Genomic DNA, 21,512 nt, shown 5'->3' with positions numbered 1-21,512 from the left:
TGGAGAGGATGTTTCCACTAGTTGGAGAGTCTAGGACCAGAGGGCACAGCCTCAGAATAAAAGGGCGTCATTTTTAGGAAGGAGATGAGGAGAAATTTCTTTAGTCAGAGCGTGGTGAATCTGTGGAATTCATTGCCACAGACGGCTGTGGAGGCCAAGTCCTTTTGGGTATTTTTAAGACAGGTTCATTATTAGTACATGTGTCAAGGGTTATGGGGAGAAGGCAGGAGAATGGGGTTGAGAGGGAGAGATAGATCAGCCATGATTGAATGGCAGTATTACCATGTATCTGTACACTGTAAATGGATCGATAGTAATTATGTATTGTCTTTCCGCTGACTGGTTAGCACGCAACAAAAGCTTTTCACTGCACTACACGTGACAATAACCTAAACTACACTATAGAAAATGATACTAAATTAAACTAAACTAAACCACAATAAACTACACCAAACTAAACTACATTAAATTGAGCTGAACTGAACTAAACTACAATAAGCGAGACTCCACTTAACTAAACAAAACATGACATTAAACTAAATTAAATTACAATAAACTACAATAAACAAAACATGACATTAAACTAAATTAAACTAAATTACATTAAACAAAACTACACTAAATAAAACTAAACTACACTACACTAAATTACAATAAACTTAACTACATTAAATTCAACTAAGCTACATTAAACTAAACTACGCTGAACTAAATGAAACGGAGCAGACTGGATGGGCCGAATGGCCTAGTTCTGCACCCCTGACTTGTGAACCTTGTGATATCAACACTTACTTGTTGAAGTGGCTTGCCAGGACTCCAACGACCTCTCCGATCCTGTTAGCGTTGCCCTGGAGACACACAACCAGGTCGTCGTTTGCCTTGGTGTGAAAGATGATCAGTTGGTCCCTTCCGCTACTGACACTCAGTCCCGTCACCTTGTGGATGAAATGGAGGACCATAGAGCTGCTGTTAGTTAGTGGATGTGTTCAGTTACAGATTGGTGTCAAGGGTTACGGCAGGAAGCCAGGAGAATGGGGTTGGGAGGGAGAGATAGATCAGCCATGATTGAATGGTGGAGAGACTTGATGGGCCGATTGGCCTAATTCTACCCCTCTACGGTGAGGGCGCTGTGCACACGACAGCCAGACAACAGTCGCTTGTCTTTTTCTTTTTGTTTTCACTTTTAATTTCAAGTTTTCGTGTGCTTTGTGTGTTTTGACTCTCGGCCGACCGATTTCCCTCCGGGGATGCATAAAGTCTTACCGTATCATATCCAATCATATATATATATATACAGTATATATACACACACATATTAGTGACATTCAACATAGTACTCTGTAAACACCAGGTATATATGTGTGTAAGTATACAAATATGTTTTATATATATATATCTTTAGCACCAGAGACCCGAGTTTGATCTCGAGTTTGTACGTTCTCCCCGTGACCTGCGTGAGTTTTCTCCGAGATCTTCCGTTTCCTCCCACACTCCAAAGACGAACAGGTTTGTAGGTTAATTGGCTTGGTATAAATATAAAATTGGCCCTAGTGTGCGTAGGATGGTGTTAATGTGCGGGGATCGCTGGTCGGTGCGGACTCGGTGGGCCAAAGGGCCTGTTTCTGCGCTGTATCTCTAAACGAAACTAAATTGCCGTGCAATTATTTTACGTGTATATTTATATGTATGAAATATATATTTGAAATAAAAGGAAATGATGCTCACCTGTGTGAGTGGCAGTGTCTTCATGTTCTTGTAGCATTTTGCGGGCTCCAGTTTGTACAAATACAGGTCAGTTATCAGGATAGCACGGTCTTCACACTTGTTGAACCTGTTTATCTTAACAGCCCCGAAGACAAGAAAACAAAATGATTAAGATGGAATAAAATGTCACTGCAGATGCAGGTTTATACCAAAGATAGACACAAAGTGCTGGAGTAACTCAGCAGGTCCCTGGAGAACATGGATAGGTGACATTTTGGGTTGGGTCTGAAGAAGGGTGCTGACCTGAAACATCACCTCTCCGTATTTCAGTTTGATTTAGTTTAGAGATACAGCACGGGAAAAGGCCCTTCGGCCCACCGAGTCCCTGCCGCCCAGCGATCCCCGCACACTAACACTTTCCTACACAAACGAGGGACAATTTACATTCATACCAAGCCAATTAACCTACAAACCTGCATGTCTTTGGAGTGTGGGGGGAAACCGAAGATCTCGGAGAAAACCCACGCAGGTCACGGGGAGAACGTACAAACTCCGTACAGACAGCACCCGTAGTCGGGATCGAACCACAACCAGTGAGCAGTGCTGAACTACTATCTACCTCATTGGTGACCCTCAGACTATCTTTGATCGGCCTTTACTGCCTTTACCTTGAACTAAATGTTATTCCCTTATCATGTATCTACACACTGCAAATGGATTGGTTGTCGTCTTGTATTGTCTTTCTGCTGACTGGTTAGCACGCAACAAAAGCTTTTCACTGTACCTCACCACATGTGACAATAAACTAATCTGCAACTGCTCCACCGAGCCACCCATATTCTCCAGAAATAAAATGATCTTTTTTTTGCTGAGGAAATGCTGTATGTTCAGAAGGAAAGTAAAAATACACATGCAGAGCACAGGTGAGCGTGCGTACAGGTGTATCTGAGGAAGGATGTGCTGGCATTGGAGAGGGTCCAGAGGAGGTTTACCAGAATGAACCCAGGGATGGTTGGTTTAACATATGAGGAGCCTTTCACACCTCTGGGCCTGTACTCGCTGAAGTTTAGAAGGATGAGTTTAGTTTAGAGATACAGCATGGAAACAGGCCCTTTGGCCCACCGAGTCTGTGCCCTCCAGCATTTACCCATTCACATTAGTTCTATGTTATCCCACTTTCTCATCCACTCCCCACGCACTAGGGGGCAATTTACTGAAGCCAATTAACCTACAAACCCGCACGTCTTTGGGATTCGGGAGGAAACCGGTGCACCTGGAGAAAACCCACGCAGGTCACTGGGAGAACGTACAAATATCGTACAGACAACACCTGTAGTCAGGATCAAACCCGGGTCTCCGGCGCTGTAAGGCGGCAACTCTCCTGCTATGCCATGTGCTGCCCAATGTAGCAAAATGTTTAAAAATCTTTGAACAGCGGATCATCTAAACAGCATTTCCATTTTTGCAGTTTAGTTCGTTGTCACATGTACCGAGGTACAGCGAATAACTTTTTTTGTCTGCTATCCAGTCAGCGGAGAGACTATACATGATTACAATCAAGCCGTCCACAGTGTACAGATACAGGATGAAGAGAATAATGTTTAGTGCAAGGTAAAGTCCGATTAAAGATAGTCCGAGGGTCTCCAATGAGGTCAGGACCACTCTAGTTGATGATATATGTTACATGGTTATTCAGTTATATGTTATCTGTTATCTTCAGACAGAGAGTCAGGGGAGAGGGAAACTAGTGGTATATAAAGGTACAGAACAAATCAGAGCCGGCGTCGATGGCCAAGGAAAGGTGGAGCCCACAATGGTCCATTGTTGGCTGTGGAGGACGTGATAACGTTATCTGTTATATGCAACTATCTGTTTGCACATTGCATGGTAAGGTTTGTGCTTGTTCCTAATAACAAACCACATAGGAAGGATATGATGCGCAGAAATTCTAAAGATCAGTCTAACGATAATTTAAAGCTATTTAACTTCAAACCTGACTGCAATGTGCCAGAGGATATCTGCTCAGGTCACAGGGGAGATCAACACAGTTTCCTCCCAGCTGTTATCTGTGGACCCTTGGCGAGACCAAACGTAGACGAGGCGATCGCTTCACTGAACACCTTTGCTCAGTGCGCCTGGACCTACCTGATCTCCTACCTGCCAAACACTTCAACTCTCCCTCCCGTTCCCACACTGACCTTTCTGCCCTGGGTCTCCTTCATTGTCAGAGTGAGGCCCAGCGCAAATTGGAGGAACAGCACCTCATATTTTGCTTGGGCAGCTGACACCGGGGGCTTACCTGGGGCACCTGGAGTTTACCTGGATCAGAGGTGCTCCAGTACTTCCAACATGTGGAACTTCCAACATGCGGACTTTGGACTTTTATTTATTTGTTGATGTCAATGTTGATTTATCTAACTTCAAGTAACCCTTGCGTCCCCTCTCTCTCCGTCCCTTCACCATCCCAGTCGTTGCACTAGTTTCACTGTCATCTTGTTGAGTCTCATTGTCTGTAACTCGTTTTCACCCAGCCCACAGCTAACAATGGCCTGTTTCCCTTATTGGCGTTACTTTTTTGCATATCTTTCATTCATTTGTTTTGTATCTGTCTATAATCACCGTCTATATCTCTCGTTTCCCTTTCCCCTGACTCTCAGTAGCTTAATGTAGCTTAATTGGCTTGGTATGAATGTAAAAATGTCCCTGGTGTGTGTAGTACAGTGCTAGTGTGTGGCGATCACTGCCTGACCTGCTGAGTTACTCCAGCATTTTGTGAATGAATACCGGCGATCACCGGTAGGTGCAGACCCGGTGGGCCGAAGTTCCTGTTTGTGCGCTGTATCTCTAAACTAAACTCAACTTGCAAGCTCAATTTCTTTAGCCAGGGGGTGGTGAATCTGTGGAATTCATTGCCCCAGATGGCGGTGGAGGCCAAGTCAATGATTATTTTCCCAGTGGAGATTGAGTGATTCTTGATTAGTCAGGGAGGGCATCAGGGGATAGAGGGTGGAGGCAGGATGATGGGGTTGAGGGGCACGTTCCTTCTTAGTCCTTACCTTTCTCACATGGGCAGAGAAGAGCACACTGTTGAACCTTTCCTTGCATTTGAGCCTGTTCATGGCCGTGAGGTACTGGGACATCATCTCCGGGTTGTCCTTAGCCTGAAAGAACAGAGTTTGCAATGTCAGCGTGTGTCCTCAGACCATGTACCCCCTCGTACAGTATTGTGTACAGTTTTGGTCTCCTAATCTGAGGAAAGACATTCTAGCCTTAGAGGGAGTACAGAGAAGGTTCACCAGATTGATCCCTGGGATGGCAGGACTTTCATATGAAGAAAGACTGGATAGACACGGCTTGTACTCGCTGGAATTTAGAAGACTGAGGGGGGATCTTATAGAAACTTACAAAATTCTTAAGGGGTTGGACAGGCTAGATGCGGGAAGATTGTTCCCGATGTTGGGGAAGTCCAGAACCAGGGGTCACAGCTTAAGGATAAGGGGGAAGTCTTTTAGGACCGAGATGAGAAAATATTTCTTCACACAGAGAGTGGTGAGTCTGTGGAATTCTCTGCCACAGAAGGTAGTTGAGGCCAGTTCATTGGCTATATTTAAGAGGGAGTTAGATGTGGCCCTTGTGGCTAAAGGGATCAGGGGGTATGGAGAGAAGGCAGGTACAGGTTACTGAGCTGGATGATCAGCCATGATCATTTTGAATGGCGGTGCAGGCTCGAACGGCCGAATGGCCTACTCCTGCACCTATTTTCTATGTTTCTATGTTATCACCTCTTCCACAGCCAACAATGGACCTTTGTGGGCTCCACCTTTCCTTGGTCATCGAATAGTGAAAGGCTTGGATAGAGTGGAGAGGATGTTTCCACAAGTGGGAGAGTCCAGCACCAGACGTCATCGCCTCAAAATAAAGGACGTTCCTTTAGGAAGATGAGGAGGAATTTCTTTAGTCAAAGGGTGGTGAATCTATGGAATTCCTTGCCACAGAAGGCTGTGGAGGCCAAGCCAATGGGTATTTTTAAGGCAGAGATAGATAGATTCTTGATTAGATTTTTTAGATTTAGATTTTAGCGTGGAAACAAGCCCTTTGGCCCACCGAGTCCGCGCCGCCCAGCGATCCCTGCACATTAACACTATCTTACACACACTAGGGACAATTTTTACATTTACCCAGTCAATTAACCTGTACGTCTTTGGAGTGTGGGAGGAAACCGAAGATCTCGGAGAAAACCCACGCAGGTCATGGGGAGAACGTACAAACTCCGTACAGACGGCGCCCGTAGTCGGGATCGAACCTGAGTCTCCGGCGCTGCATTCGCTGTAAGGCAGCAACTCTACCGCTGCGCCGCCGTGCCGATTAGTACGGGTGCCAGAGGTTATGGGGAGAAGGGAGGAGAATGGGGTTAGGAGGGAGAGATAGATCAGCCGTGATTGAATGGTGGAGTAGACTTGATGGGCCGAATGGCCTAATTTTCCTCCTATTCCTTATGACCTTTTGACTTCATGATTGTGACATTACGGGCAGACTGAAGAAGGGTCCCGAAGTGAAAACGTCACCCATCCGTTTTGTCTAGAGATTGAGGAGAGGTTAGTGTGGACGTGTACTCACGGATGCGAGGTAGTCTCGCTCCCAGGTTCTCTGCACCCCCCAGTCTTGCCTCCGGCCCAGGAACGAGTCCATGGCAGCTATCTTAGCCTTGATCTGCGGCATGTCGGACGGTGCGATGTTCTTTACGATCTGCCGCGCCCTCCACCTGCAAAGGAATCATCTAGTTTAACACTTAACAGTTGGATTGCTTTCACAAGTTCACAGGTTCATCAGTTCTGGGAGCAGAATTAGTCCATTCGGCCCATCGAGTCCACTCCGCCATTCAATCGTGGCTGATCAATCTCCCCCTCCTAACCCCATTCTCCTGCCTTCTCCCCATAACCCCTGACACCCGCACTCATCGCGAACCTGCCAGTCTCTGTTCAGTTTAGTCTGAGGTACAGTGAACAGCTTTTGTTGCGTGCTAACTAGTCAGCGGAAAGACAATACATGATTGCAATCGAGCAATTTACAGTGTTTAGATACATGATAAGGGAATACCATTTAGTGCAAAGTAAAAACAGTAAATTCCGATTAAAGATAGTCCGAGGATCACCAATGAATAAAAAATACCCATTGACTTAGCCTCCACAGCCATCTGTGGCAATGAGTTCCACAGATTCACCACCCTCTGACTAAAGAAATTCCACCTCATCACCTTCCTAACGGAACGTCCTTTAATTCTGAGGCTGTGCCCTCTGGTCCGAGACTCTCCCACTAGTGGAAACATCCTCTCCACATCCACCCCTTCCAGGCCTTTCACTATTCGTTAAGTTTCAATGAGGTCCCCCCTCATTCTTCTGAACTCCAGCGAGTACAGGCCCAGTGCCGACAAACGCTCATCAAATGTTAACCCACTCATCCCTGGGATCATTCTCCTAAACCTCCTCTGGACCCTCTCCAGAGCCAGCACACCTTTTAGGGTTTTGTTGAAGCTTATCCGATAGATCTTATGGACTTGATAAGATCTGGCATCTATTTGACATCTGTGATTCTAGTTTGGTTTAGTTTAGTTTAGCGATTAACTCGCCCACCGAGTCCGCGGCGCGGACTCGGTAGGCGAGTTGATCTCTAAACTAAACTAAACCAAACTAAAATCACAGATGTCAAATAGATGCCAGATCTTATCAAGTCCATAAGATCTATCGGATCAAGTACACTTGCACTATCCTACACACTAGGGACAATTTCCAGAAGCCAATTAACCTACTTACCCTGCACGTCTTTGGAGTGTTGGAGAAAAATTGAAAAACCGCACGCAGGTCACGGGGAGAACGTACAAACTCCGTACAGACAGCACCAGTTGTCAGGATCGAACCCGGGTTTCTGATGCTGTCAGGCAGCAACTCTGCCTTGTGTCACCATGCCGCCCCTAATTGCTGTCTATTTGATCTTATGTTGTACAAAATCAAGGGCTGAATAGACAGGGTGAATGCAGGCAGGTTTGCTGGTGCTATTACTAAACAGTGGGGGAGTGGAGTCAACACCATGGATGCGTATCCGTGCAGCTAATGGGACAGAGAGTGCAAAAAAGGACACGTTTAAACTAACCGGGCAGGGGGATGGGACCCAATGCAAGGAGACAGAGGGACATAAAAGGAGTTCAGGAGCAAAATGTAGATGGGAGATAAGAAAAAAACTAGCCTGAAAGCTTTGTGCCTTAATGCGAGGAGCATGCGAAATAAGGTGGATGAATTGAATGCGCAGTTAGTAGTTAAGGGATATGATATCGTTGGAATTATGGAGACATGGGTCTAGGGTGACCAAGGCCGGGAGCTAAACGTGCAGGGGTATCCGATATTCAGAAAGGATAGACAGAAAGTAAGAGGAGGTGGGGTGGCATTGCTGGTTAAAGAGGAGATTAATGCAATAGCAAGGAGAGACATTAGCCTGGATGCTGTAGAATCGGTTATGGGTAGAACTGTGAAATAGCCAGATTTATATATAGACCACCAAACAGCAGTAGGGAGATTGGGGATAGCATCAAGCAGGAAATTAGGGATGAGTATAGCAAAGGTACAGTGGTTATCATGGGTGACTTTAATCTACATATGGATTGTGCCAATCAAATTAGTAACAGTGCTGAGGAGGAGGATTTCCTGGAATGTATATAATTGGCTGGGATAGACTGGCAAATTATACTTAAAGGATTGACAGTGGAGATGCAATGGCGAAGATTTAAAGACCGCATGGATGAACTCCAGAAATTGTTCATCCCTGTCTGGCGAAAAAGATAAAACTGGGAAGGCGGCTCAACCGTGGCTGACGAGGGAAGTCAAGGATAGTGTTAGAGCCAAGGAAGAGACATATAAATTGGCCAGTAGAAGCGGCAAACCAGAGGACTGGGAGAGATTTAGAACTCAACAGAGGGGGACAAAGGGGTTAATTAAGAGGGGGGAAAAGAGCATGAAAGAAAGCTTGCGGGGAATATAAAAACGGACTGTAAAAGTTTCTTTAAGTATGTAAAAATGAAAAGATTAATGTAGATGAATATAGGTCCCTCAGTCAGAGACGGGTGAATTTATAATGGAAAACAAGGAAATGGCAGAACAGTTAAACGAGTACTTTGGTTCGGTCTTCTCTCGACTCTGGATCAGTTTCTGTGGACTGGAGGGTAGCCAATGTAACTCCACTTTTTAAGAAAAGAGGGAGAGAGAAAACGGGGAATTATAGACCAGTTAGTTAGCCTTACATCGGTAGTGGGGAAGATGCTGGAGTCGATTATTAAAGATGTTATAGCAGCGCATTTGGAAATCAGTGACGGGATCGGTCAAAGTCAGCATGGATTTATGAAGGGGAAATCATGCTTGAATAATCTTTTGGAATTTTTTGAGGATGTAACAAGTAGAATGGATAAGGGAGAGCTAGTGGATGTGGTGTATCTGGACTTTCAAATAGCCTTTGACAACGTCCCACACAAGAGTGTGCAAGATTAGAATACATGGTATTGGGGGATAGGGTATTGACATGGATAGAGAACTGGTTGGCAGACAGGAAGCAAAGAGTTGGAATGAACGGGTCCTTTTCAGAATGGCAGGCAGTGACTAGTGGGGTGCCGCAAGGCTCTGTGCTGGGACCCCAGTTATTTACAATATATATTAACGATTTAGCTGAGGGAATTAAATGTGACATCTCCAAGTTTGCGGATGACACAAAGCTGGGTGGCAGTGTGAGCTGAGAGGAGGATGCTATGAGGCTGCAGGGTGACTTGGATAGGTTGGGCGAGTGGGCAGAAGCATGGCAGATGCAGTATAATGTGGATAAATGTGAGGTTATCCACTTTGGTGCCAAGAAAAGGAAGGCAGATTATTATCTAAATGGTGTCAAATTAGGAGAAGGGGAGGTGCAACGAGACCTGGGTGTCCTTGTACATCAGTCACTGAAAGTAAGCATGCAGGTACAGCAGGCAGTGTTGAAAACCAATGGCATATTGGCCTTCATTGCGAGAGGATTTGAGTTTAGGAGCAAGGAGGTCCTACTGCAGTTGTACAGGGCCCTGGTGAGACCACACCTGGAGTATTGTGTGCAATTTTGGTCTCCTAATTTGAGGAAGGATATTATTACTATTGACGGAGTGCAGCGTAGGTTCACCAGGTTAATTCCAGGGGTGGCGGGACTGACATATGTTGAAAGAATGGGTCGACTGGGCTAGCATTCGCCGACATTTAGAAGGATGAGAGGGAATCTTATGGAAACATATAAAATTCTTAGACGATTGGACAGGGTAGATGTAGGAAACATGTTCCCGATGTTGGGGGAGTCCAGAACCAGGGGTCACAGTTTAAGAATATGGGGTAGGCCATTTAGAACTGAGATGAGGAAAAGGTTTTTCACCCAGAGAGGTGTGAATCTGTGGAATTCTCTGCCACAGAAGGCAGTGGAGGCCAATTCACTGGATGTTTTCAAGAGAGAGTTAGATATAGCTCTTGGGACTAAGGGAATCAAGGGATATGGGGAAAAAGCAGGAAGGGGATACTGATTTTGGATGATCAGCCGTGATCATATGGAATGGTGGTGCTGGCTCGAAGGGCCGAATGGTCTACTCCTGCACCTATTTTCTGTGTTTCTTTGTTTATATGTTCTAGGAGGGGAATCGAGTACCAGAGGACTTAGGTTTGAGCTGAGAGGGGAAAATGGAATCTGAGGGGTGACTTTTTTTACACAGAGTGGTGGGTGAATGGAACGAGCTGCCAGAGGAGATAGTCGGGGCAGGTCCTATCATAACATTTAAGAGACATTTGGACAGGTACATGGATAGGATAGGTTTAGAGGGTGGTGGGGCAAAAGTGGGCAGGTGGGACTGGTGTAGATGGGGCATGTAGGTTGGCGTGGGTAAGTTGAGCCGAAGGGCCTGTTTCCATGCTGTGTGACTGTACGGTTCTACGATTCTATTATGGACACCTTTACCGAGGTACAGTGAAGGCCTTTGTTTTGCATGCCATCTAAAGAGATCAGTTGTACCACACATAAATGCAAACTAGTCAAACTCAAGTACAATAGGTAGAACAGAAGAGAAAAGATAGAAGGGCAGGGAAGTTTAAAGCAGAGATAGATAGATTCTTGATTAGTACAGGTGTCAGGGGCACGGGGAGCAGGCAGGAGAATGGGGTTAGGAGGGAGAGATAGATCAGCCATGGTTTAATGGCGGAGTAGATTTGATGGGCCTAACTGTACTCCTATCACTTATGACCTAATGAGAAACAGAGTGCAGAATATAGTTCTCAGCATTTTAGCGCGTCAGTTGCAAAGAGAGGTTTAGAAGGATATGGGTCAAACGTGGACAACTGGGGCTAGCTTAGATGGGGAATCTTGGTCAGCCTGGACGTATCATTTGCAAAGACAACGTCCAATATCCGCAATGGGGTAGAGGTGAATCGGACAGTACCCTAGCTTATGGAAGGGCCGTTCAGAAGCCTGGTAACAGGCTCACAAATCTGATTGTTTTTTTGTAGATGTGACCAAAAAGGTTGATGAGGGCAGTGCTGTAGATATTGTACATATGGATTTCAGCAAAGCATTTGACAAGGTTCCGCATGGTAGGCTGCTCTGGAAGATTAGATTGCATGTGATCCAAGGAGAGATGAGTGAATGGATAGAAAACTGGTTCCATGGGAGAGGGTAATGGTGGAAGGTTGCTTCTCAGACTGGAGGCCTGTGACTAGTGGTGTGCCTCAGGGTTCAGTGCTGGGCCCGTTACTGTTTGTCATCTACATCAATGATTTGGATGAGAACATACAGGGCAAGATTAGCAAGTTTGCTGATGATACAAAAGTGGGTGGTTTTGCAGATAGTGAAGATGGTTGTGAAAAATTGCAGAGGGTTCTGGATCGATTGGCCAGGTGGGCTGAGGAATGGTTGATGGAATTTAATGCAGAGAAATGTGAGGTGTTGCATTTTGGGATGTCTAACAAGGGCAGGATCTACACAGTGAATGGTAAGGCTCTGGGAAGTGTTGTAGAGCAGATGGATCTAGGAGTGCAGGTGCATTTTTCCTCGAAGGTGGAGTTGCAGGTAGATCGGGTGGCCAAACAGGCTTTTGGCACATTGGCCTTCATTGGTCAGAGTGTTGAGTATAGAAGTTGGGAGGTCATGTTGCAATTGTATAACACGTTGGTGAAGCCACATTTAGAGTATTGTGTTCAGTTGTTCAGTTCTGGGTACCATGTTATAGGAAAGATGTTGGCAAGCTGGAAAGGGTACAGAGAAGATTTACCAGGATGTTGCCAGGACTAGAGTCTGAGCTATAGGGAGAGGTTGAGTAGGTTTGTATTCTATTCCTTGGAGAGCAGGAGGATGAGGGGTGATCTTATGGAGGTGTATAATAAACGAGGATTAGATCTGGTTGATGCACAGAGTCTCGTGCCCAGAGTGGGTAAATCGAGGACCAGAGGACATAGGAGTAAGGTGAGGGGGGAAAGATTTAATAGGAATCTGTAATGGAACAAGCTGCCAGAGCAAGTCGTGGAGGCTGGGACGATCCCAATGTTTAAGAAACAGTTAGACAGGTGCCCATGTGTATAGGACAGGTTTGGAGGGATATGGACCAAACGCAGGTAGGTGGGACTAGTGTAGCTGGGACATATTGGCCGGTGTGAGCAAGTTGGGCCGAAGGGCCTGTTTCCATGCTATATGACTCTATGACACAAAGTGCTGACCTGCTGTTTTGTACACAACAAGGCAACAACAGTCTTGACAAATAGGTTTCACCTCCTGAAAAGGTACTTGATGTTCTCGTCAAATTGGACCAAGACGGTGGGCGGCAAAGGCCAAACCACACTCTTCCCGTAGTCGCTCATGCTCCGTACGTTCTGGAAGCGCTTCATTATCTCCATGAGATAGGCCTTGACTTTGTACATCTTGTAGTGACTCATGATGGCGTAGACCGCCCTCATGCCCCGGCAACGCGTCCGAGCCAGCGTTCCTCGCCAAATCTGTCAAGTAGCACAAGCACACGGTGAGAATACTGCACGTATAAGGATTTTATATGTTTCTGTAAGATCCCCTCTCATCCTTCTAAACTCCAGTGAATTTAGACTGGGATATTGCTCTGGTGCCCTCCAGGTCGGCTGCAGAAGGTCCCTATGGGTCACAGAGGTTGTCAGGTGAGGAGAGGGTCATCGGGTCGGTTTTATCTAGATCCGGGGGGGGGGGCTCTAGAACTTCCAACGTGGACTGGACTTTGGACTGTTTGTGTTTTCTGGGTTTTTTTGTTGTCATTTTAAACAGTGCCAAAATTGTGGCTACTACATTTGTGATCTGGTTTAGTTTAGAGACACAGTGCAGAAACAGGCCCTTCGGCCCACCGAGTCCGCGCTGACCAGCGATCCCCGCACACTGACACTATCCTACACCCACTAGGGACAATTTACACTTAGACCAAGCCAATTAACCTACAAACCTGTACAAATTTGGAGTGTGGTAGGAAACCGAAGATCACGGAGAAAACCCACGCAGGTCACAGGGAGAACGTACAAACTCCGTACAGACAGCGCCCGTAGTCGGGATGGAAACCGGGTCTCCGGCGCTGCAAGTGCTGTAAGGCAGCAACTCTACCGACTTACACTGTGCTGTGCATTCAAGATAATAAAGAACCATTGAACCATTCATTTAAACCTCTACTCCAACAGCAGCACTTCTCACTGTAATGGAACTTTATCTTGCCCTAAATGTTATTCCCTTCATCCAATATCTGCACACTGTGGATGACAATAGACAATAGACAATAGACAATAGGTGCAGGAGGAGGCCATTCGACCCTTCGAGCCAGCACCGCCATTCAATGTGATCATGGCTGATCATTCTCAATCAGTACCCCGTTCTGCCTTCTCCCCATACCCCCTGACTCCGCTATCCTTAAGAGCTCTATCTAGCTCTCTCTTGAATGTATTCAGAGAATTGGCCTCCACTGCCCTCTGAGGCAGAGAATTCCACAGATTCACAACTCTCTGACTAAAAAAGTTTTTCCTCATCTCAGTTCTAAATGGCCTACCCCTTATTCTTAAACTGTGGCCCCTGGTTCTGGACTCCCCCAACATTGGGAACATGTTTCCTGCCTCTAACGTGTCCAACCCCTTAATAATCCCCTTAATAATTCCCTTAATAATCTTATACGTTTCGATAAGATCTCCTCTCATCCTTCTAAATTCCATTGTATACAAACCTAGTCGCTCCAGTCTTTCAACATATGACAGTCCCACCATTCCGGGAATTAACCTAGTAAACCTACGCTGCACGCCCTCAATAGCAAGAATATCCTTCCTCAAATTTGGCTCGATTATAATAAGGTCATAAGGTCATAAGGAATAGGAGCAGAAATAGGCCATTCGGCCCATCGTTTACTTCGCCATTCAATCATGGCTGATCTATCTCACCCTCCTAACCCCATTCTCCTGCCTTCTCCCCATAACCCCTGACACCTGTATCATCTATAGTCTTTCCGCTGACTGAATAGCACACAACAAAAAGCTTTTCACTAACTAAACTAAACTAAATCAAACTAAACTAAACTAAACTGAATTAAACGAAACTAAATGAAATGAAACTAAACCAGACTAAACTAAACTAAACTTTATTAAACTATATTCAACTGAACTAAGCTAAATAAACTAAACTTAACTAAACTAAATTGAACTACATTAAACAAAATTATACTAAACTAAATTAGACAATAGACAATCGACAATAGGTGCAGGAGGAGGCCATTCGGACTTTCGAGCCAGCACCGCCATTCACTGTGATCATGCCTGATCATCCACAATCAGTACCCCGTTCCTGCCTTCTCCCCCTATCCCTTGACTCCGTTATCTTTAAGAGCTCCGTTATGCTTCCAAAAGAGAGTATAACTCTCTCTTGAAAGCATCCAGAGAATCGGCCTCCACTGCCTTCTGAGGCAGAGAATTCCACAGATTCACAACTCTGGGTGAATTTTTTTTTTCCTCATCTCAGTTTTAAATGGCCGACCCCTTATTCTTAAACTGTGACCCCTGGTTCTGGTTGCTGCGACTTTATCGGTAGTTATTAATTCCACTCAGTAATTCCACTGTTCATTCCACTGAACATCAGTGTACTATCTGAATCCTGCTTTAAAACCTGGAAGTGTCAGATGTGACTGTGCAGGGCGATTTATCAATTTTCCATTAATTATTCACAGTAAAGTTTTTCATCACGAAGCAGAAACTCGGCTTGGAGTCCCACCAGGGATTATTTTTCAGCCTTCTCAGCACTGAGCGATTTCTCTTCCAGGGAGCGTGTTAGACTGATGTGGAACTCCACAAATGCTGGGGCTGCAGCAAAGTGTGATCGGTGGTCGGTATGGGTCGGTGGGCCGAATGGCCTGTTTTCATGCGGTATCTCTGAACTCAACCAAGGATTTTGGCACAGAGAACTAAGCAGATGGATCGCAAAAGATTCAGCGTAACTTTCATTTAAAAAAATTAAAATTAGATACGACCACTCCGAAGAGGATGTGTAAGATAGAACTGCAGATGCTGGTTTACACCGAAGATAGGCACCAAATACCGGAGTAACTCAGCGGGACAGGCAGCATCACTGGAGAGAAGGGATGGGTGACGTTTCAGGTCGAGACGCGCTGAGTTACGCCAGCGTTTTGTGCCTATCTTCGGTGTAAACCAGCATCTGCAGTTCAAGTTCACAAGTTACAGGAGCAGAATGAGACCATTCAGCCCGTCGAGTCTACTTCCTTCCTACACATTTCGCCTGCTCCGCAAAGAAATGTCAGATGGTCTTGCTTTGGACAGGGCACAGAGAGAGATTTACCCTGCATTTAAACCTGCTTTTGTACATTGCTGGCAGAACAGTTTAACAGGTGGTCGAGTTGCTGCCTCACAGCGCCGGAGTCATAGAGTCATAGAGTGATACAGCGTGGAAACAGTCCCTTCAGCCCAACTTCCCCACACTGGCCAACAATGTCCCAGCTACACTAGTCCCACCTGCCAGCATTTGGTCCATATCCCTCCAAACCTGTCCTATCCATGTACCCATCCATCCAGAGACCTGCGTTCGATCCTGAACTCGGGTGTGTATGTGTGGAGATTGCACGTTCTCCCCGTGACCGCGTGGGTTTCTCCGGGTGCTCCGGTTTCCTCCCCACATCCCAAAGATGTGCGGCTTTGAAGGTTAATTGGCGCTCTGTAAATTGCCCCTACTGTGTAGGGAGTGGACGGGAAAGTGGGATCACGTAAACAGGTCGGCGCGGACTCAGTGGGCCGCAGGGCCTCTTTCCGTGCTGCATCTCTAAAGTCTAGTCTAAAGATACTGGATAAAGGGAATAATGTTTAGTACAAGATGGTAGATTGTCCCGAATGTGTGTAGGATAGAACTAGTGCATGGGGTGATGCGAGGCCCATGCGGTCGGTGTGGACTCAGTCATAGAGTGATAGTGTGGAAACAGGGCCTTTGGCCTAACTTGCCCGCACCGACAAACATGCCCCAGCTACACTAGTTCCGCCTGCCCGCGTTTGGTCCATATACCTCCAAACCTGTCCCATTAATGTACTTGTGAAACTGTTTCTTAAACATTGGGATAGTCCCAGCCTCAACTACCTCCTCTGACAGCTTGTCCCATTCACCCACCACCCTTTGTGTGAAAAATTAACCCCTCAGATTCCGATTAAAATCTTTTCCCCTTCACCTTGAACCTATGTCCTCTGGTTCTCGATTCCCCTACTCTGGGTAAGAGACTCTGTGCAACCTACCCGATCTATTCCTCCCTCAGTAGGCCGAAGGGCCCGTTTCGGCGCTGTATCTCCAAAGTCTAACAACACTGAGTGCAAGACTTTTCTACTAATCTGCAAAATCAGTTGCTTACTGCTATGACATGTCTATGAATCCTCTGGAATCCCTGCTGCAGCTCAGTTGCCCGAGAATACATTTTTCAATGAATTATTAATTTAAAATAAATAAATTGCTGCATCTTCCAAGTAGTAAGTTAGGCTAGATGCAGGAAAAATGTTTCCCATGTTTGGGGGGAGTCCAGAACCAGGGGTCACAGTTTAAGAATAAGGGGTAGGCCATTTAAACATAGAAACATAGAAAATAGGTGCAGGAGGAGGCCATTCGGCCATTTGAGCCAGCACCGCCATTCATTGGATCATGGCTGATCATCCACAATTAGTAACATGTGCCTGCCTCAGTGGGAGATGAGGACTGAGATGAAGAAAAAATTCACCCAGAGAGTTGTGAATCTGTGGAATTCTCTGCCACAGAAGGCAGTGGAGGCCAATTCACTGGATGTTTTCAAGAGAGAGTTAGATTTAGCTCTTCGGGCTAATGGAATCAAGGGATATGGGGAGAAAACAGGAACGGGGTACTGATTTTAGATGATCAGCCATGATCATATTGAATGGCGGTGCTGGCTCGAGGGGCTGAATGGCCTCCTCCTACACCTAATTTTCTATGTTTCTCTGTTGCTGTGTTCCTCCTTCTTTTGCTGTTCGGTTGCTGTGGTCTAGATTTCCTTTGGAGGTCCATACCTCCACATCACCGCCTGTCAGCACGACTTCATCACGGCCTCTACTTATTTTAAGTACTCAGGGAAAATAAAAACTTTTTTAGTGCCTTGGAGGCAAAATATGAATGAAAGTCAAACGCAATACACACAACCCTCCAGATTCAGGGACAGTTTCTTCCCAGCTGTGAACAGGCCTGCTGAGTTACTCCAGCACTTTGTGTCCTTTCCTTTATACCAGCAGTTCCTTGTTTTAGCTTAGTTTCGTTTTGCTTTAGTTTAGAGATACAGTGTGGAAACAGGCCCTTCTGCCCATCGAGTCTATGTCAACCAGCGATCCCAGTACACTAGCACTATCCTACACACACTGGGGACAATTTACAATTTTACCAAGCCAATTAGCCTAGGTTTGTACGAATCTGCACGTCTTTGGAGTGTGGGAGAAAACCAGAGCACCCGGTGGAAACCCACGCGATCACAGTGAGAAAGTGTACAGACAGCACCCGAGATCAGGATCGAACCCTGGTGTCTGGCACTGGTAAGGCAGCAACTCTACCGATGCGCCACCGTGCCGCCCTTATGTTGCATAATATTTGTTTCTGGAAACGTATCTGCCTGTGTGCTGTGATATACAGCCATAAGTGTGTACTTGTGCATGCCAATAACCAGAGAGCAGTGTTGAACTACTATCTACCTCTTAGAGTCATAGAGTCAAAGAGTGATGCAGTGTGGAAACAGGTCCTTCGGCCCAAATTGCCTACACTGGCCAACATGTCCCAACTACGCCAGTCCCACTTGCATGCATTTGGTCCATATCCCTCCACATTTATCCTACCCATGTACCTGTCTAACTGTTTCTTAAACGATGGGATAGTCCCAGCCTCAACTACCTCCTATGGCAGCTTGTTCCATACACCCACCACCCTTTGTGTAAAAAAGGTTACTCCTCGGATTCCTATTAAATCTTTTCCCCTTCACCTTAAACCTATGTCCTCTGGTCCTCGATTCCCTTACTCTGGGCAAGGGACTCTGTGCACCTACCCAATCCATTCCACTCATGACCCTCTTTGGTGACCCTCGGACTACCCTTGATCGGACTTTGCTGGCTTTACCTGGCACTAAATGTTATTCCCTTATCATGAATCTTTACACTGTACTGCTTTTAGATGATCAGCCATGATCACATTGAATGACAGTGCTGGCTCGAAGGGCCGAAGGGCCTACTCCTGCACCTATTTTCTAAGTTTCTATGTTTCGATGTGTGAGGTGAAGTATTTTACACAGAGGGTGGTGGGTGCCTGGAACGCGCTGCCAGGGGTGGTGGTGAAGGCAGATACGATAGTGGCGTTTTCAAGAGGCATTCGGATAAGCACATGGATGTGCAGGGAATGGAGGGGTAGGGATATTCTATGTTTCTTTAAACAGTTCGATCGTAATCATGTGTTGTCTTTCCACTGGCTGGTTAACACCCAACAAAAGCTTTTCACTGCACCTCGGTACACAGAAACAAAGAAACATAGAAAATAGGTGCAGGAGTAGGCCATTCGGCCCTTTGAGCCAGTACCGCCAGTCAATATGATCATGGAGGATCATCCGAAATCAGTACCCCATTCCTGCTTTCTCCCCATATCCCTTGATTCCGTTAGCCCCAAGAGCTAAATCTAACTCTGTCTGGAAAACATCCAGTGAATCGGCCTCCACTGCCTGCTGTGGCAGAGAATCTCACAGGTTCACAACTCTCTCGGTGAAAAGTTTTTCCTCATCTCAGTCCTAAACGGCCTACCCCTTATTCTTAAAATGTGATGCCCTGGTTCTCAACTGCCCCAACATGGGGAATTATTTTTCCTGTGTCTAGCCTGTCCAATCCCTTGAGAATTTTATAAGGTACACGTGGGAATAAACTAAACTGGACTGAACTGAACTGAGCAATACGTGAACAGACGTATAAAATTTATAAAAGGACTGGACAAGCTAGATGCAGAAAAAATGTTCCCAATGTTGCGGGAGTCCAGAACCAGGGGCTACAGTCTAAGAATAAAGACGAGGCCATTTAAAACTGAGGTGAGAAAAAACATTTTCCACCCAGAGAGTTGTGAATCTGTGGAATTCTCTGCCACAGAAGGCGGTGGAGGCCAATTCACTGGATGAATTTAAAAGAGAGTTAGATAGAGCTCTAGGGGCTAGCGGAATCAAGGGATGTGGGGAGAAGGCAGGCACAGGTTACTGATTGTGGATGATCAGCCATGATCACAATGAATGGCGGTGCTGGCTCGAAGGGCCAAATGGCCTCCTCCTGCACCTATGTCTCTATATATCTCCATTTCTATTCATTATTTGGCTGCCTATTTATCTGCCACAGTTTCTACAGATTCCAAAAAGGATCGACCAATTTCGAACTCATCCCCCACGGGGCCGGATGCTTGCAGCTCCGTGAAGGAACAACACATTTATCAAACCCACAAGTGAAAGGCTAAGGTCATGAAAGTAGGCCAGGCAGCTTCATGTGATGTGCAGAGATGAGGCAGTGAATAACCGGTTTGTGGCCCTGCATTCCTCTCTTTAAATCACAGGCAGCCAAACACACAGCAAATCATTCTTCTGAAGACAGGAGCCAAATATCAGGGCTGTTCAGGAGCAATTTGAAGATGCAGACTAATTAAAAAACGACTGGGGGGGGTAGGCATGAGAAGCTGGAGGAACTCAGCGGGACAGGCGGCTTCTCCAGAGAGAAGGAAGGGGTGACTTTTTTTGGGTCGAGACCCTTCTTCAGGCTCAGAGTCAGGGGAAAGGGAAACGAGAGATAGAGACGGTGATGTAGAGAGATATAGGACAAATGAATGAAAGATATGCAACAAAAGTAAAGGGTGATCGAGGAAAGATGGAGCCCACAATGGTACATTTTTGGCTGTGGGCTAGGTGATAGACAATAGACAATAGACAATAGGTGCAGGAGTAGGCCATTCAGCCCTTCGAGCCACCATCACCATTCAATGTGCTCATGGCTGATCATTCTCAATCAGTACCCTGTTCCTGCCTTCTCCCCATACCCCCTGACTCCGCTATCCTTAAGAGCTCTATCTAGTTCTCTCTTGAATTCATTCAGAGAATTGGCCTCCACTGCCTTCTGAGGCAGAGAGTTCCACAGATTCACAACTCTCTGACTGAAAAAGTTTTTCCTCATCTCTGTTCTAAATGGCCTACCCCTTATTCTTAAACTGTGGCCCCTTGTTCTGGACTCCCCCAACATTGGGAACATGCTTCCTGCCTCTATCGTGTCCAACCCCTTAATAATCTTATATGTTTTGATAAGATCCCCTCTCATCCTTCTAAATTCCAGTGTATACAAGCCTGGTCGCTCTAGTCTTTCAACATACGACAGTCCTGCCATTCCGGGAATTAACCTAGTAAACCTACGCTGAACGCCCTCAATAGCAAGAATATCCTTCCTCAAATTTGGAGACCAAAACTGCACACAGTACTCCAGGTGCGGTCTCACTAGGGCCCTGTACAACTGCAGAAGGACCTCTTTGCTCCTATACTCAACTCCTCTTGTTATGAAGGCCAACATTCCATTGGCTTTCTTCACTTCCTGCTGTACCTGCATGCTTCCTTTCAGTGACTGATGCACTAGGACACCCAGATCTCGTTGTACGTCCCCTTTTCCTAACTTGACACCATTCAGATAATAATCTGCCCTCCTATTCTTACCACCAAAGTGGATAACCTCACACTTATCCACATTAAACTGCATCTGCCATGCATTCACCCACTCACACAACCTGTCCAAGTCACCCTGCAACCTCATAGCATCTCCCTCACAGCTCACACTGCCACCCAGCTTTGTATCATCTGCAAATTTGCTAATGTTACTTTTAATCCCTTCATTCAAGTCATTAATGTACATTGTAAATAGCTGGGGTCCCAGCACCGAGCCTTGCGGTACCCCACTAGTCACTGATAGCAAGTGATACACTACACATTTAAAATTAACACTCTGCCAGCAAAAGGTGAATCTTTTACAAACATAATATTGAGCCAAAAACTGTTATTACGAGAAAGTACCTTAGAATCAGAGTCATAGAGTCAGTCATACATGGTGGACACAGGCCCTTCGGCCCAACATGCCACACCGACCAACATGTCCCATCTACACTAATCCCATGTGCCTGCATTTGGCCCTTATCCCTCTAAAGCTGTCCAATCCATGTACCTGTCTCATTGCTTCTTAAACGTTGCGATACTCCAA

At 46.0% G+C, this 21,512-nt stretch overlaps 1 protein-coding gene across 1 annotated transcript in view; it reads right to left on the bottom strand.

Annotated features, from left to right (window-relative positions):
- Nucleotides 1-21,512, bottom strand: part of LOC144593057 (unconventional myosin-Id-like) — a 77,860-nt gene that overhangs the window by 10,716 nt on the left and 45,632 nt on the right. Inside the window, exons 17-21 of the mRNA XM_078398479.1 lie at nt 12,508-12,731; nt 6,322-6,466; nt 4,761-4,865; nt 1,726-1,839; nt 793-935 (exon numbers count right to left, since the gene is read on the bottom strand). Coding sequence (XP_078254605.1) covers nt 793-935; nt 1,726-1,839; nt 4,761-4,865; nt 6,322-6,466; nt 12,508-12,731 — 731 coding nt within the window. The remainder of the gene's footprint in view (nt 1-792; nt 936-1,725; nt 1,840-4,760; nt 4,866-6,321; nt 6,467-12,507; nt 12,732-21,512) is intronic.

Source organism: Rhinoraja longicauda, chromosome 4 (assembly GCF_053455715.1).
Source record: "Rhinoraja longicauda isolate Sanriku21f chromosome 4, sRhiLon1.1, whole genome shotgun sequence".
In the NCBI taxonomy this organism is placed as follows: Eukaryota; Metazoa; Chordata; class Chondrichthyes; order Rajiformes; family Arhynchobatidae; genus Rhinoraja; species Rhinoraja longicauda.
This window is presented reverse-complemented; position numbering and strand designations above follow the sequence as displayed.